The 14446-nt window shown below is 36.8% G+C and overlaps 2 protein-coding genes across 9 annotated transcripts; one reads left to right on the top strand and one right to left on the bottom strand.

The window, feature by feature from the left end:
- Positions 1-2985: 2985 nt before the first annotated feature.
- On the top strand, positions 2986-8997 carry LOC147854716 (uncharacterized). 6 transcript variants are annotated; one of them, XM_087331176.1, is made up of 8 exons: positions 2986-3254; positions 3424-3465; positions 3683-3865; positions 4023-4118; positions 5731-5871; positions 6070-6188; positions 6276-6366; positions 8731-8997. In XM_087331176.1, the coding sequence occupies exons 1-7, from the start codon at positions 3102-3104 to the stop codon at positions 6346-6348; spliced, it is 807 nt and encodes a 268-aa protein (XP_087187302.1). In that variant the 5' UTR covers positions 2986-3101; the 3' UTR covers positions 6349-6366; positions 8731-8997. The 6 variants fall into 6 exon arrangements, with proteins under 6 accessions (XP_087187302.1, XP_087187305.1, XP_087187304.1 ...); XM_087331179.1 differs by lacking the exon at positions 8731-8997 and adding an exon at positions 8435-8607 and having other exon boundaries at positions 6276-6349; XM_087331178.1 differs by lacking the exon at positions 8731-8997 and adding an exon at positions 8435-8607.
- A 2218-nt stretch (positions 8998-11215) lies between these two features.
- Positions 11216-14164, bottom strand: LOC147854715 (uncharacterized). Of its 3 annotated transcripts, XR_015531025.1 has the most exons (4): positions 13757-13944; positions 11907-12043; positions 11508-11767; positions 11216-11474 (listed from the first exon to the last, which is right to left on the bottom strand). XR_015531025.1 is itself a non-coding variant. In XM_087331184.1 (3 exons), the coding sequence occupies exons 2-3, from the start codon at positions 12033-12035 to the stop codon at positions 11663-11665; spliced, it is 234 nt and encodes a 77-aa protein (XP_087187310.1). In that variant the 5' UTR covers positions 12036-12057; positions 14143-14164; the 3' UTR covers positions 11216-11662. The 3 variants fall into 3 exon arrangements, 2 of the variants coding, with proteins under 2 accessions (XP_087187310.1, XP_087187309.1); XM_087331184.1 differs by lacking the exon at positions 13757-13944 and adding an exon at positions 14143-14164 and having other exon boundaries at positions 11216-11767; positions 11907-12057; XM_087331183.1 differs by having other exon boundaries at positions 11216-11767.
- Between the last annotated feature and the right edge of the window lie 282 nt (positions 14165-14446).

The following is a 14446-nucleotide window of genomic DNA, read 5'->3' as shown; positions in this document are numbered from 1 at the left end:
CCAAACATACATCGATGGGATATAGTCCTTTTATGTTGATGTATGGTTTTCAACCACGAGCCCCGATTGATGTTAATATACATCATGATGAGTTGTGAAGTACGCAAAACTTTCTTCGGAATATGCAAGATATGTTGCATATTGCATGAGATAATATAAAAACTACTCAAGATAGAGCCCGTTTTTATGTCGATCATAATAGGCAACCTCGTGTATTCAACTCTAGACAGAAGGTATTTTTACATGTACCTCACAATTCTAAGACATCGTCTACGGGTAAGTGCGCTAAGTTAGCCCCACTGTTTTGTGGACCTTTTACAATCCTCAAACGATTGGTACATCAACCTATCGTCTTGCTCTTCCTGATGGTGTTGAAATCCATGCAATTTTTCATGTAAGTCGTCTAAAAGAACTTCTTGGTTCTGGCAACAATACAATGACAATTTAAACTCTGGTTACTTCCGAAGAGTAATCTTCTAAACCACATGTACCAGAATGAATTCTCGATGTTAAAACAGAAAAATTGCATTCTAAAATAATCTGAGAATTTAAAATTAAATGGATGGATAAATCTATCAAAGATGCCACATGGGAACACGAAAATACTCTTAGAATTAACTTCCCTAGCTTTCCATTGCAATAGTGCAATGTTTTAAAGAGGGGGAGTATATTACAAGCATGACCATATAATATCCCGTGGTGAGAATGTACCGTAGTATTCTATACACGTGGATAAAGTGTGAGGGTTAAACGAGAGTGTAAAGAAGGGGAGGATTACTTTTAATACTCGGGATTGAGACAACCCATTAGGCCAAGTGTGAACTTGCTTGGGAGCCTGGGGTTTGGCTATAAATATGAGGCCTAGCTACCCTCATTTGATCATCTCTTGCTTACGTCGAGACTCCATTCTTGTGGTGGGTCAACTTTTGTAGCGAGCGTGCCAGCACCAGGTATGACTCAACACCACAGCGGTGGTATGGGACGTTGATCCCTTCGCTCGAGGGTGGTTGGGTGGATCGGCACCCTTCTTTCTCTCTTTCCTTTCTTATCTAATTATCTATTATATTCTTATCATATGCTTACATTAGAACATAACTCTAACAATAAATCACCAAGAGATGCATATGCTTGACATCAGAATCGATACACTTGGTGATATTCTTGAACCGTCACATGAATTCTCATATTGTGTTTCGCATGCATCCTTGCTACCATCTTACACCATGGAGACTACATGTGTATGAGTATATTCTAGAAATATTCTAAACACCACTTTTGCATCAATCACCCATCATTTGTCAAAATACGTAGACTATGAAATGACTCATTTGGTTTTGAAGACGACTTTCACACATAGATTGTAATTTGACAAATATGGACTTCTTTGGCAATTATGACTACAAATCAAGAGAACTTTAAAGTCTCTAGCAAAGTTTAACCATATGCATCATCAACTTCCTCTTGTTTGCATAATCCTTGGGCTTATACATAAACTAAGGCAAAAGGTTTGGCACAATCCTTCCATGGTTATGAGCCCATACAATTGAAGCATAACTTCTTCATAATGGTCTTGGGGTGTTCAATATCCAAAATAACGTTATATATGTCCACAATATTCATTCCATTATTGTAAGGACATTAACACAAAATCATGTAATTAAATATGTGATTACAATTGATAGCCTCCAATTATTGAAGTAGAATATCTAAGAGATAATGTAATAAATGATTGACAATGATCCAATCATGGGTAAATGAAGGAAATGAAGAATTCATTGTTGTAAAAAAGGCGTAACATGATGACAACAACACACTCCACAAATACACATAATTTGGAATAAGACATAATCTTAATACACATCAGATTGATAGAAACAAAGGGGCAATAGAAAATGATGAGAATCTTGTATTATTAACAAGCAAAAATGGACATCAATGACAATGGCAGACAATGGCATTGACAACAAATGGCTTAGAGACAACTAAATTGAATAGTAACAATTGTTAGGGCCATTGAAGGCTTTTCAAGGTGCTACACATAGCAAGGGACGAGAAAAAATGAAAAACAAAAACCATTCTTTAGGTTAAAAAGAGTTATCTAAAAAGGCAAATATAGCTCTACTACACCCATGATGAATTTGTAACCTAGACCACAACAATATGACAAGTGACTCTCGACTCATCTCAACCATCTAGTGTGTAGTCGTCCTCCCCATGCCCTAGCTTTATTCTAAGCCCTCACACATAGGAGCTACAAGTTGATTGTTTAGCCTTCATATACTTGTACGTAAGGAATCAACAATGGTTCGGTTCTAACTTCACCCGTTTGGCCTTGTCCAAACCAAATTGATTAAGCCTTAACTGGTTTGGGAGTTTTCAAACTTGACTTCACACATAGGAGCTGCACGTTGACTATTTAGCCATCATATACTCATACATAGGGGATCGACAACGGTTTGGTTCCAACTTATCTCGTTTGGCCTTGTCCAAACCAAACCGATTAAGCCTTAAGTGGTTTGGTAGTTTTCAAACTTGCTTCACACATTGGAGCTACAAGTTGACTGTTGAGCCTTCATATACTCTCGTACGTAGGGAATCAATGACGGTTCGGTTGTAGCTTAACCCGTTTGGCCATCTCTCCAAACCAAACCGGTTAAGCATTAACAGGTTTGGGAGTTTTTAAAACGTGAACCGAACCGGTTGGTTAAGGCTTAACCGGTTCAGTCCATAAACCGGTTTAGGAAGTGGTTTAGCCAAGCCGATTAAGCCTTAAATCGTTTTCAAATCGATATAACGTTGGTAATAAGGGTTTGAAAGCGCTTATCATCAACAGGGCTCTGGGCTCTGGCTCTGGCTATGGCGATGGCAAATGTTTTGCACTTCTTGATGTATTCTATCTTGGAAAGAAGGCTGTCAGTAGGAGGAAGGAGATACGCACGCACACACACACAGACATTTAATCTCGTGAAGCAGAAGCAGCAGAAAGACAGACATTTAATCTTGTGAAGCAGAAGCAGAAGCAGAAGAGGAGGATGAGATTGGGTACCCTGTGTTGTGTGTGAACATATCAGGAAAGATACCATTTTGTAGAATCGGAAGGAATGAATCCCTATGAGGGTTTAGGGTTTGGCCACAGAGGCTCTTTTCAATCCTCAGATGATGATGAGGATGTGCCACAAGCTCTGAAATCAATCTCAACGTTCGAATCACGGAATCTGCCACTAGATTTTCATGATCGGGAGCGAGATTCTGATGTAAGATATCTGCTCTCTCTCTCTCTCTCTCTGTGTATACTGATGTGCGTCTCTCTCATACCAATGATGTTTAAGCTGATCATAGATCTCCTTGCTATATATTTCTGTCACCAAGATGTGGCATTCTTTGTTCTTCTTATGCCCAAAATCTTTTCCATCTTTGATGCAGGTGGTGTCTGGACATAGAAATGTCGGATTTCCCTACATGCAGGTTTCTTTAGATGCAATAGAATGTTTTCATGCTATGCTCTACAGCTGGCATTGAAAGAAATTTATAGTCTTAAAAGATGATCGTAAACGCTTTCATCCTTAATAATCCATCAAACGAATTTTATTCCTGATTGTTCCCGATTCTCTAGACCCCATCATATATGGCTGGGGATACTCATTTGTTTGAAATTTCCTTCTGTATTCGACTGCATTTTCAGAGAGCAGAAAATGAAAAGATCAAGAGCTTATTTCAGTACATAGAGTGCTATACACCTCGAGAAGTGGTAATTAGAACATTCCTGCGCCCCTTCATTCCAGATTACATCCCTGCTGTGGGTTCCGTGGATGAGTTCATCAAAGTGCCCCGTCCAGATGGTGTACCTGACTTCCTGGGTCTGAAGGTAAATTAACAGTTTGGAATATAGAATAAATCATATAATTTTCCTTTCTTGATTCTATAATCTTGCTGCAATGAGAAATCAGGCTTGATCATACATTGAATCTCTTTATGGCTGGTCTTTTAACCACGTGGTCTTTTGTTCTCTATGTTTTGTTTAGGTTTTGGATGAGAGTGGACCTATCCAGAGTGATCCAGCTGTAGTGGCACTAAAGATAAGAGCTGCAACAATGCAGTCTAGCCATCATCCTATTGATGTAAGCATCTCTGGAAAGGGAATGTTTGAATACCTAGTAACTATATATATATATATATATATATATATATCAGTTGAGAGAGAGAGAGAGAAAGAAAGAAAGAAAGAAAGATGTATTAACGTCTTTTAAGAGGCCAAAATGGCCTATAAGACCAAACAAGAGATTACATCTTAAGTATTGTATCGTCTTTGAGAACAACAAATAAAGAAAAAGGAAGTAAATAATACTCCGTAAATATAAAACTATATAAAATAAAAAGAGACGAGGGAATCTGTTTTTCGGCACATGTGAGATTCTCAAGTTAGATATATTGTAGATTTTGTCTTTGAAAGATCTCTAGCATAGGTTGATCCAGAATGGAAATGTCTCCGAAGCAAGGGAAGCACCTGTGATGGCGGGAGATAATGGCTTTTATCTGTCGATGACAAGGGTATTGAGAGAGAGAGAGAATATACATGTTGAAATAGTAATGCAATAGAGAAATGTACAGTAAAGCTGGATCCTTAAACAAGTGGTATGGAAAATGACATTTGGAAGGATTAGTCAGATTAAGAAAGGATGAGAATGTGATGGAACAGGATTAAAAGTCAGGACTGATGGTTACACAAGATGTAGTTATGTGATGCAAGATGATTAGTTTAATTTAATAATGGTTTAAGATGAGGATGCATATGTAGGATAAAACTCCAAATAGTACCGGAACTAATGATTATGCAAGTGGTAGTTATGTAATGCAAGATGATTAGTGTAATGCTACAATGAATGTTTCACTGCAAGATGATGGTGCATTCTTAGATTGGAACTTCAGAGAGGATTTGGGCCATTGGTAATGCAATGCATAGTCATGTAATGCATGATGATGGTTAGTTTAATGCTACAATGAATGTTTCACTGCAAGATGATGGTGCATTCTTAGATTGGAACTTCAGAGAGGATTTGGACCATTGGTAATGCAATGCGTAGTCATGTAATGCATGATGATGGCTAGTTTAATGCTACAATGAATGTTTCACTGCAAGATGATGGTGCATTCTTAGATTGGAACTTCAGAGAGGATTTGGACCATTGGTAATACAATGCATAGTCATGGCTAGTTTAATGCTACAATGAATGTTTCACTGCAAGATGGTGCATTCTTAGATTGGAACTTCAGAGAGGATTTGGACCATTGGTAATACAATGCGTAGTCATGTAATGCATGATGATGGTTAGTTTAATGCGAGTTTGATTTTCAGAGAAACACAGTTAATTTTATATTATGATGACCATATCTATACGTACCCATTTGGCTGGCTCTTGAAGTTTTGTTCCTGACATAAATATTGCATTTCAGATAAAACGTCTATTAGTTGGATGGTGTCTATCTAGCATGACAATATTTATTTAGAATTTACTAATTTTTGCTGTGGAACTCAGTAGTCAATGTTCTGCAAATGATGAATGCCATGAAGAAAATATTCTGTAATGGAAATGCTGGGATGGCTACAAGACTGAAGTATTTTCTTTTAATGTGGATTCATAAGGAACCAAAACTTACTGTGGTTTATTGCAAGGTTTTTATTGATATTTTAGTTGATTATGATGGAAAGCTTAATTCTGATTCGATCTCAAGGTTGCTAGCATAGAAGGTCCAGAGAGAAATCCTCAAAAAGTTGATGCATGGATTGAAAGCATGAGGGATCTCCATCGCTCAAAGCCTCTTTCATCTGTCACTTATTCGAAGCCAATGCCTGATATTGAACAACTCATGGAGGTAGAAGAGAAATCTAGTTAACCAATATCATGAAGATTCTCAATCAAATTCTCTGAGGCAAATCAAAATAAAATCTGTTTTGAATATAATGGGCGGTGTATACGTACAATTAAATTATTTTAAAATGCCCTTCCATCCTGAATGGATAGTGCGGAAATAGACTGGCTGATCATTATCTGTTATTATTTCTGGGTTTAGGGCCAGCCAAAAGATATAGAAACAGCTCTTGCGGAAATGCAGTTTCGAAGTATGCATGAAGATAAAGAGAGTCTGTCAACTTTTGTAGATTTCTCGTGCTCTGTTCTTGGTATCCCTGTGTGAGTGAAACAAAACCTTTTTGTGCATACTGGTGAACAGAAAACGGTGTTAACCAGTAGAATTAAGCCGTCAATGCATGTGTACAGGTACAAAAGTCAAGTGGAGTCTTTACATTGTGCTTTTACGCTTTTCCTAGAGCTGAAAAAACATTCCTGTTAAGGTAACATGCTTTACAAGGTAGACTTGAAAATATACCTTCTTAATGCAAATAAGCAATTTATATTGATAGTTTATGAAATAAAAATCATAACCCAGATTTCAGAATTCTTTTATTGCGTCATTGTGCTATGGATTTGCCATTGTAGCTTAAGCTGTAAGAATCAGCATTGCATTGTGTGTAATTTTTCTTCTCTTGTCTTCTTTGCACCCTTGTTTGCTTCTCTGCCTGTCTCTCATAATTTAGATGAGCATTATAATGAAAAATTTGTTGATGCGCCTGTCCAAGTCAAGAAGGGATGTTGAATAATGCTTGATGACTAGTGATAGAAATTGGAGAACTCCAAGAAACATTTTACATCATGCAAAAGAACGTTGTGTCTGCCACTCAAGAACTGTTTGGCTGTATCCATAGAGATATCTTCTAAGGGAACCATATAGCCTAAAAAGTCTACTTGATTGTTGCCAAAATTGCACTTCGCGAATTTGTCATAGGGGCCAAATTCATGCAACCATGGCTCTCCCTGGGTCTTTGAATAGATAAGAATGTCCCTGAATAACCTGTGGTAAAGATGTCTAAGAAATTCTAGAAATTGATTTATTATGATAATTTGTTTGTGTAGAGTTCTAGCCTTTCCCATATTGACTATTTATGTGCTCGCTAAGTTTTTGTATGGGTGTCTTTGTTGAGTTATGGTCAAGTTTTCTCAAATAACCCTACATATATTGAGGATTGAGTTAGAAACAAGCCTCTCCAAACCTTTATTTATTATGTGTTGTGTAAGTTTTTCCCCAGTTCACTCTGGCAGGCTATGGACAAGATTTGTACAGTAAATTAAGCATTGAGTTAGAAACAAGCTAATCCAAATATTTTTTCCAAGGAAATAGTGACTTGTCATAGATCCTTCATGTAAAATTCTTTTTAAAAAAAAGATTTTTCACTTCTTTTATTGTGGTGTATCTGCCCATGTAGAACAGTGAAATATATTCTCCTTCATGGAAAATGTAGAGGTTTTGCATCACGCTTTCTTGACATGAATCGTTGATAAAATATAGAAATGCATCAATCTTGGAGCATGTGTGTCATCCAACTTACACACCACTCATGATTCATATCCGTTTAGTTTTATATAAATATAGTTTTCCAGGTAATCCACTCTTTTGAGCAATCTCCCAAGCATACTAATTAGCTGCTGCTGCTGCATAAGGTGTCCTCAGAGGATTCATTTCAGCAAATATCACCTTGAGATTTTATACCTATTGTTTGGAGGTCTCTGTTGGCACCAACGTTTAGCACTCACCCAATCAAGTAACTAGCTACTGCCGAAGGTGTTCTCATAGGATTCATTTCAGCAAAATTTGCCTTGAGATTTGATACCTGTTGTATCAGTCAAGGGTTCCATAAGTGTTATACTTCAACTTCTATTGCCACTATTCACTATCGTCGTCGAGTCACCCAAGCTCCCAGTTTTTGTTCTTTATTGTGTACTGTATTTGTTTATCGCTGTCCACCCTAAAGGCATCAGAAATGTTTTTGGCACTTGCCATCAAAAGCAAAGTAGACAGGACACTTTCCTTTTTGTTAGAGTTCGTTGTTGCTACTTTCTGGCTGATCAATGAGCTGGATATATTTGCAATGGACCATTGACAGAGCTTCTTTTATCGAGCATGTTGCATTTTGATTTGCATCTATGGCTATTCTGTTGCTGCAATGGGAGAACCAGTTTCAATTCTTATATTCCTTTAAGGAAATCCTGAGTTTCATCATCATTTTCTTCTGCTGGCATGGATGATACATTGTTCTCCAGACGAATGTAAAGCTGTATGATTAAATTATTATTCCTCAATGTAATAGAATCACTAATGATTGTGATGAGATAATATAAAGTGTATTTCGTTCTGTGTGCATAATCAACAAATATGCCCATCTTGAACTTGGGAACTTGGTTAGCTTCCTGATTGTTTTTGGACATGTACAAAATTAGTACAACTAAAAGCAAAGATGAGAAAATATAGCCCTTTTATGTGCTTTTTTGAGGTATTAATCTGTCCAATGCTTTTGGCTCTAATATGCATGTCTGTTTTGTAGGTATGTTATGTCTGTACAGCTTCTGCCCAAAGTGCCTCTTCAGTTTGCTAACCTTTATATGCTCCCCCTAGCACAATCCGTATTATGTATGGTTATTTTTCGTAGTCAATCTGTTAAGCTGTTAGGGATGGTTGATCTGTCAGTGTATGCCATGCTCATTGCATTATTCCTTTAATAGATAAGATCTCTGCTTTTCACCTCTTTTGTGTTCGTAGAGCTTTGATATTCTACGAGTTGCTTTTCGAGTTTGGTTTTGAGTTATTCAAACCATTCTAATGTTCAGAATTTTGTTATAGGAAGTATTATCCGACACGAGTAAGAGAAATCATCAATGAAGAGAACTACAGTGATGTGTTATTCGTATTATGTGAAGTATATAGCCAACACTCAGCAAGAGAAGCCATACAGATGTCTTGAAGAAATATAAATTCTCTGAAGCTTACCAACCGCGTGAAACATACAGAAAGTTTGTACTGTTAATTGAAATACAAAGTAGCCATGTAGAGGTGCCTGAGCTGTGGCCATGATAATTTATTTACCTTTCAATGAGAGGCCCTCTCCAGAGAATAACAAATCATGCTTAATTTGAACCTCCCAAGTGTTACTGAAATCTATAATCTTTTGACATACCATTACATGTGTCATGAACTAAGATTAAACAAACATGTGCACACTTTAAATGTGAGAAATCCTTATCGCAACATGTTTATTAGATCTATGTAGTAAGAACTCAATACTATTGAAATATAAAGAAAAATTATGCGATGAACTAGCTGAGAGATATACCTAAATGCAATAGTGTTCAATGACATGCTCTATACATGGAGAATAAAAATCTTGACAACTAAGCAAAATAAATAGGGTTTAGCACAGGGTGACCTCGAAATTGTCATTTGTAATCAATACAAACACCATCATAGTATAATGATAGGCTTTAGAAAGGCTAGTTTTTGCACCCCCTAAAATGAAGGGTATGGTCCTTTACATCAATTGATCGGAAACTTTTTTACATATGGGTCGATGCTGTAGTAGGCTAAAACACTAGTCTCTTTGCGAAAACAAATCATATACTTCAATAATTTTAGCATCCTCATGTTATTAAGATAGGAGTAAGCTTTTAAGTTGGGGTTTGAATACTACTTTGTCTCCATTTGCATTTAAGTAATAGGCTTGTTCCACAAATATGTTATTCATGTGATCTGATTTTTAGTTAACTTGCTTGGCCTATAGGAAAATGTATAGGCAATGCACTTACGAGTGATGAGTCCTTCCAAAGAAGGTTTCAACTATTTGTAGGGTAATGTTATGTCAAAAAGAATGAAGGATGTCAAGAGGTGCCAAAGGTGAGGATGTTGGCATGAATAATGAGATATAATGTGCAAAGCACTATCACTTACCAATTATACTGTTTTTGCTTTCAATTAATCTATGCAAAGTGAATTGGTCGTATGGAATTGTTGTAGGGGCAATTGGTAACATTTGATTGGGCATGTGGCTAAAAAGCTACTGTTGTATACACATGGTTTGAACTCCCAAGAAGAAATTATTGTTATAGAATTGGGAGGGCAAAAATGAAATGCACTCTATATTAATCTTGAACATGTGAGCAATATACCATTGAAAGAAATGGGTTCAAAGCTACCTAAGTAAAGTTTATAGATAAGAGAGAATGTTTTAAACTTAGAATTCCAAAGAGCCCAAACTAAATGCAAGTGGAGAGGAAAAGGAGATTATTGAGAAACATTGTAAGGTTTAAGGGTAATTAGTTATAGGGTTGAGGACAATGAGAAGATTTCGGATTAAGATTTAGGATTCGGGTTCGGGTTTAGGGTTTAAGGGTAAGTATAGTCGGAAATTAGTCCCTAATCATTAGATTGTAAAAAGAACTGAAAAAGATAACCAAATGAGAAGGAGAATGAAGAAAAAGCTAATTAACACAACAAAGGATAGAAAGTTAGAGACTTATCAATTAAACAAACATGTTAATTAACACAACATTAAAAAATATCTAAAAAATCAAGAGATCGAAGAGAGTAAGAGCAAGACAAATATCCAAAAAATGCTAGTAACTTTATGGGGGCAAATACATTGTGCCTCATGGCGAGGGTCCTCGATGCTCTTGTTGTGGTAACACGCATAAGGAGTCTAACACATGCATGAATTTCCAATGTACAAAAATGGTGTTGGTTCCTCTTAAGTCACGGCTTATGTAAATAGAACAAAAAATGCATCCTTTATACTTGCTTTGTCTCCATACACATGGACATTGTTAAGTTCTAGAATCAAGGTTTGGAGTTGGGGAAATATACATGAAAGTTGTTGGGCTTGTTGTGGGTTTTACACTTATTGATGACATAAACCCTAATGTACTTTGCATGCATTAGGAGATATGGATTAGGCCGTGGAAACCATTTGCTCCTTACATTCTCACAAAAAGTAGTTCTTTCAATTGTAATGGGCTTCTCTTTGACAAGTGTATATGCCATGCGGTTTTGCAAAAGGGATGAACCAAAATTAGAAGAAAAGAATGCCAGGGTGGGCAAAAAACAGAAGAGAAAGAAAGATGCCAAATGAGGAGCACTTCTCTCTAGAAGGAAGAAATAGAACAGCAGAAAGAAAACATGAAAAACACCAACAAATCTCTGTGAAAAAGGAAGAAAACAAATGGAGGAAGAGATTGAAAGAAAACTCAAGATTGAGTGTGAGAAGTACATAAGATGGAGATACCCTAGGGGTTGGTTGGTGATGATTGAACTTCTCGATAGATATATGTGATCATAATCAAGATAAATAATCATTCCATTTCAATCAATGCATCGTTTCTTACCTATTCCACACATTATCTCGTTAAAGTTCATTCATACTTGTTGAACGACATATCGAGGGTGAGAAAACATAGAAGATGCAAATGCCAATGGCATGGCATGATATGGTAGGAATTATATACCTTTCCAAAGTTGTCTTAAATGGTACATTTGTGGTAACTAATGCACTCGGTGTCCCTTAAATCAAGGAAAAAAGAAGGCTTCCTTAAATCCACCTGCTCAGTATCCATTTGCAGTAACTAATCCACCTGCTAAATTTCCATTGACTCAAGGAAAAGGGAAGACTTCCATAAAGTATACATGGATGTATGATTTAGCATATAACAGTATCTACAAGACTATCATTGCATTGCATTTCTATCAGGAATCCTTTTGATCCAAAAGTTTAAATATATGGAACTCCCTATTTCATAGACTCTGACGCAGCTCTACTCTTTCGGATCATTTCCCTTATCTCCTCTGGAGGAGGTAGTGGAGGTCCTTCAGGAGGATATACTACGTAGGAACGCTGTAATTCACAAATGAATACAAAAACACAATTCAGAAGTCTGATATGCTTTCATGGCTATTGATATCATTGGCATGAAAAGAAAAACATGATATTCTCCCACATGTTTTATATGTAGAGAGATGAACATAGTACTTACATTACGGATAACTTTCTCCAAATTATCAGGATTATTGGCGAAAACTGACATCATCGAAATTGGAATGCCAACATAGCATGCAAACTTGAAAACCTCCAAGATTCCCTTCTTTGTTCCAGTGGCAGACATGCTGAATTCTGTTCAGACAGTAGTTATATTTGAAAATAGATGGATTCACACCTATCATTTCTAATGTAGGAGATCCCTTTTTAAGCTTTTTACAGTCAGTTTTACAAGATAGTTGGAGAGAGAGAGAGAGAGAGAGAATGGAGTGAAAGCATATCTGCAGTTGAAGGGAGTACTAATGTGACAATTTTCTTTATTGGAGCAAGTGAAAATTCTTTCCTCAGTGGAGAGTTCGTCTCACCTATCGGCAATTCAGCATGTTTCACTACCCATGCTGTGTAGTTAGTGGGTGACTATACTCCATTGTGACACCCATTGTAAGTAGTGTTTTTCACACACTTTTATTAATATAATTGTGTGTTCACCAAAACACACACACACACACATAGAATGGCCTATAAGATTATGATACGTCCTAATTACTATAGAAACTAGATATGACTTGAAAATAGACAGACTAATTTTGAACATTGATTTGTGAAATAAACCTAGACAAGTTTCAAACATTGATCAGCTCCATAAATATACCATATAAAAACAAAGAGTGCTCAATAAATAAAATCGTACTTCCTTCTCGCAAAAAATGAATTTGACAAAAGAGAATCAGAAATTTAAAATAAATGTTTTTCTGCAACTGTGCGTGACGAGTAGATTCCATTGTCCACCCTATATAGTAACACTGCACACATGCAACAACTTTATCTTTTCAAAGTTAGCATTCATAACTTTTCCAGGTTCACAGTCTTTTCTGTAAATCTAGGCATTTCTACCAAACATCATTTGTCTTCCCAAACCACTAAGGATTTTGAGGAATTGCTTGCATTCTACACAACAGTTTCCAATGAGAGCCCCAGCATCAAGAAAATTCATAATCGCCACTTGCAAACTCTCACGAAATCTTAGTGTGTATGGTATGCACAAATTAAAGATTGGGTAGATACCTCTTGATTGCACAAGATGGGACTAGAAAAACAAATCCCCATGTCCCACCTAGAGAGCACCAAAAAATCATGTACCTCTTGATTGCAATGTGAGCCTCTTATCACAACACAGATGTTTTATATTATTGCTTGAACATGGCCTGAATTATCCAAGATATATATTTTATGCTCGTTCTTCCCATCGGTTGCCTCAAAAGAATAAACACAAAGGTGGATCTCGAAAGCGTCATGGAAGATTCAGTATTTTGGTAAATTAATCATGATCAGCTATGCTATTTTATGGCATGTCTCAACCTGCAATCTTGATGGAAACAAGGATTTTAGGTAGTTGGCTTTACTGGAAATTGTCTAAGCTTCATTGAGGTGATCTGTAAGGTATACATGTTTCTTGTTTTTGGGCTTTATGAGCCATCCATCTGTAAAGATCATTCTCATATTCTTGCTCTCAACTTGGGTATCCATTCTAAATGTTCACATGATAAAAGGGACAAATCTGAACCATCCATCCATCCATAGGATTTGGCAAACCGAATTCTTTGCATTTTCTGCTAGATAATTAACTTGACTTTGGAAAATCAACTTGAATCCAAGACCCGTCAGATTCAGAATCTAAGGCTTTGATAAGGTTCAATTGAAGAATGTTGTCATTCTTCTCCTTGACTCTGAGAATGCATATGATTGTAAAATTACGTGGAAGCGCACATAACCGTGATCTCGAATTAGTAGAAAATCACGTTGCTCAAATTACACATAGAAGAGAAGTAATAAGGATACAGAACTTACCTGCAAAGAAAAAGGAGGCGGATAAAAACGCACTCTTTGGCGATTATAGGTCGATATGGTCTAGCACTCTTTGGCAATGAAATCTTTGTAACATCTGGATGCAGAAAAAGAAGAACACACAAACTTGAGAGTCTCTTCAAACTTCCATACTAACAAATCCAAATCAATCTAAATCCACAGTAACTAATGGTGGATAAGTTCATGCATTCCGTTGCTGAAACAGGTCAAGGATATATTAATTAATCAAGGGGTTACTGTTATTCACACACACACACACAGGCAGCTCTTGATGAATATTTGCAGGACAGCAGAAGGAGAATGGAGATTTCTGCTCCTATCTGTGAAAGAAAGGGAAAAGACTGTTCAGGCGTTTACCTGAGCAGAAGCTCTCGCCGCGATCGTCAGACAGGGAAAAACGAAGGCGAAATGGATCGACAGGGCAGGGGCAAGGCAAGGCAGGATAGGTCTTTCCTAGAAAAGATAAAAAGAACAGTCTATATTAGGCATTACTAGCTAAAACGGGTACTGAATGTTTGGTTTTATTTTTTGACAAAGGTTCGGTTCGGTTTCTTGGCCTTTGAAACCTCAGGATACATATATGTATGTATGTACATCAAGATTCCAACGTGATTTACACATATCATGATTTGACATCGACTAGTTACGTTACTTGTGGCAATACTCTGATGC

This window comes from Azolla caroliniana, unplaced genomic scaffold (genome assembly GCF_043228905.1).
Source record: "Azolla caroliniana isolate FFs.n. ecotype wild unplaced genomic scaffold, voAzoCaro1.0.p SCAF_15, whole genome shotgun sequence".
In the NCBI taxonomy this organism is placed as follows: Eukaryota; Viridiplantae; Streptophyta; class Polypodiopsida; order Salviniales; family Salviniaceae; genus Azolla; species Azolla caroliniana.
Note: the sequence above shows the minus strand (reverse complement) of the source record. Positions and strands in the feature narration are given on the sequence as shown.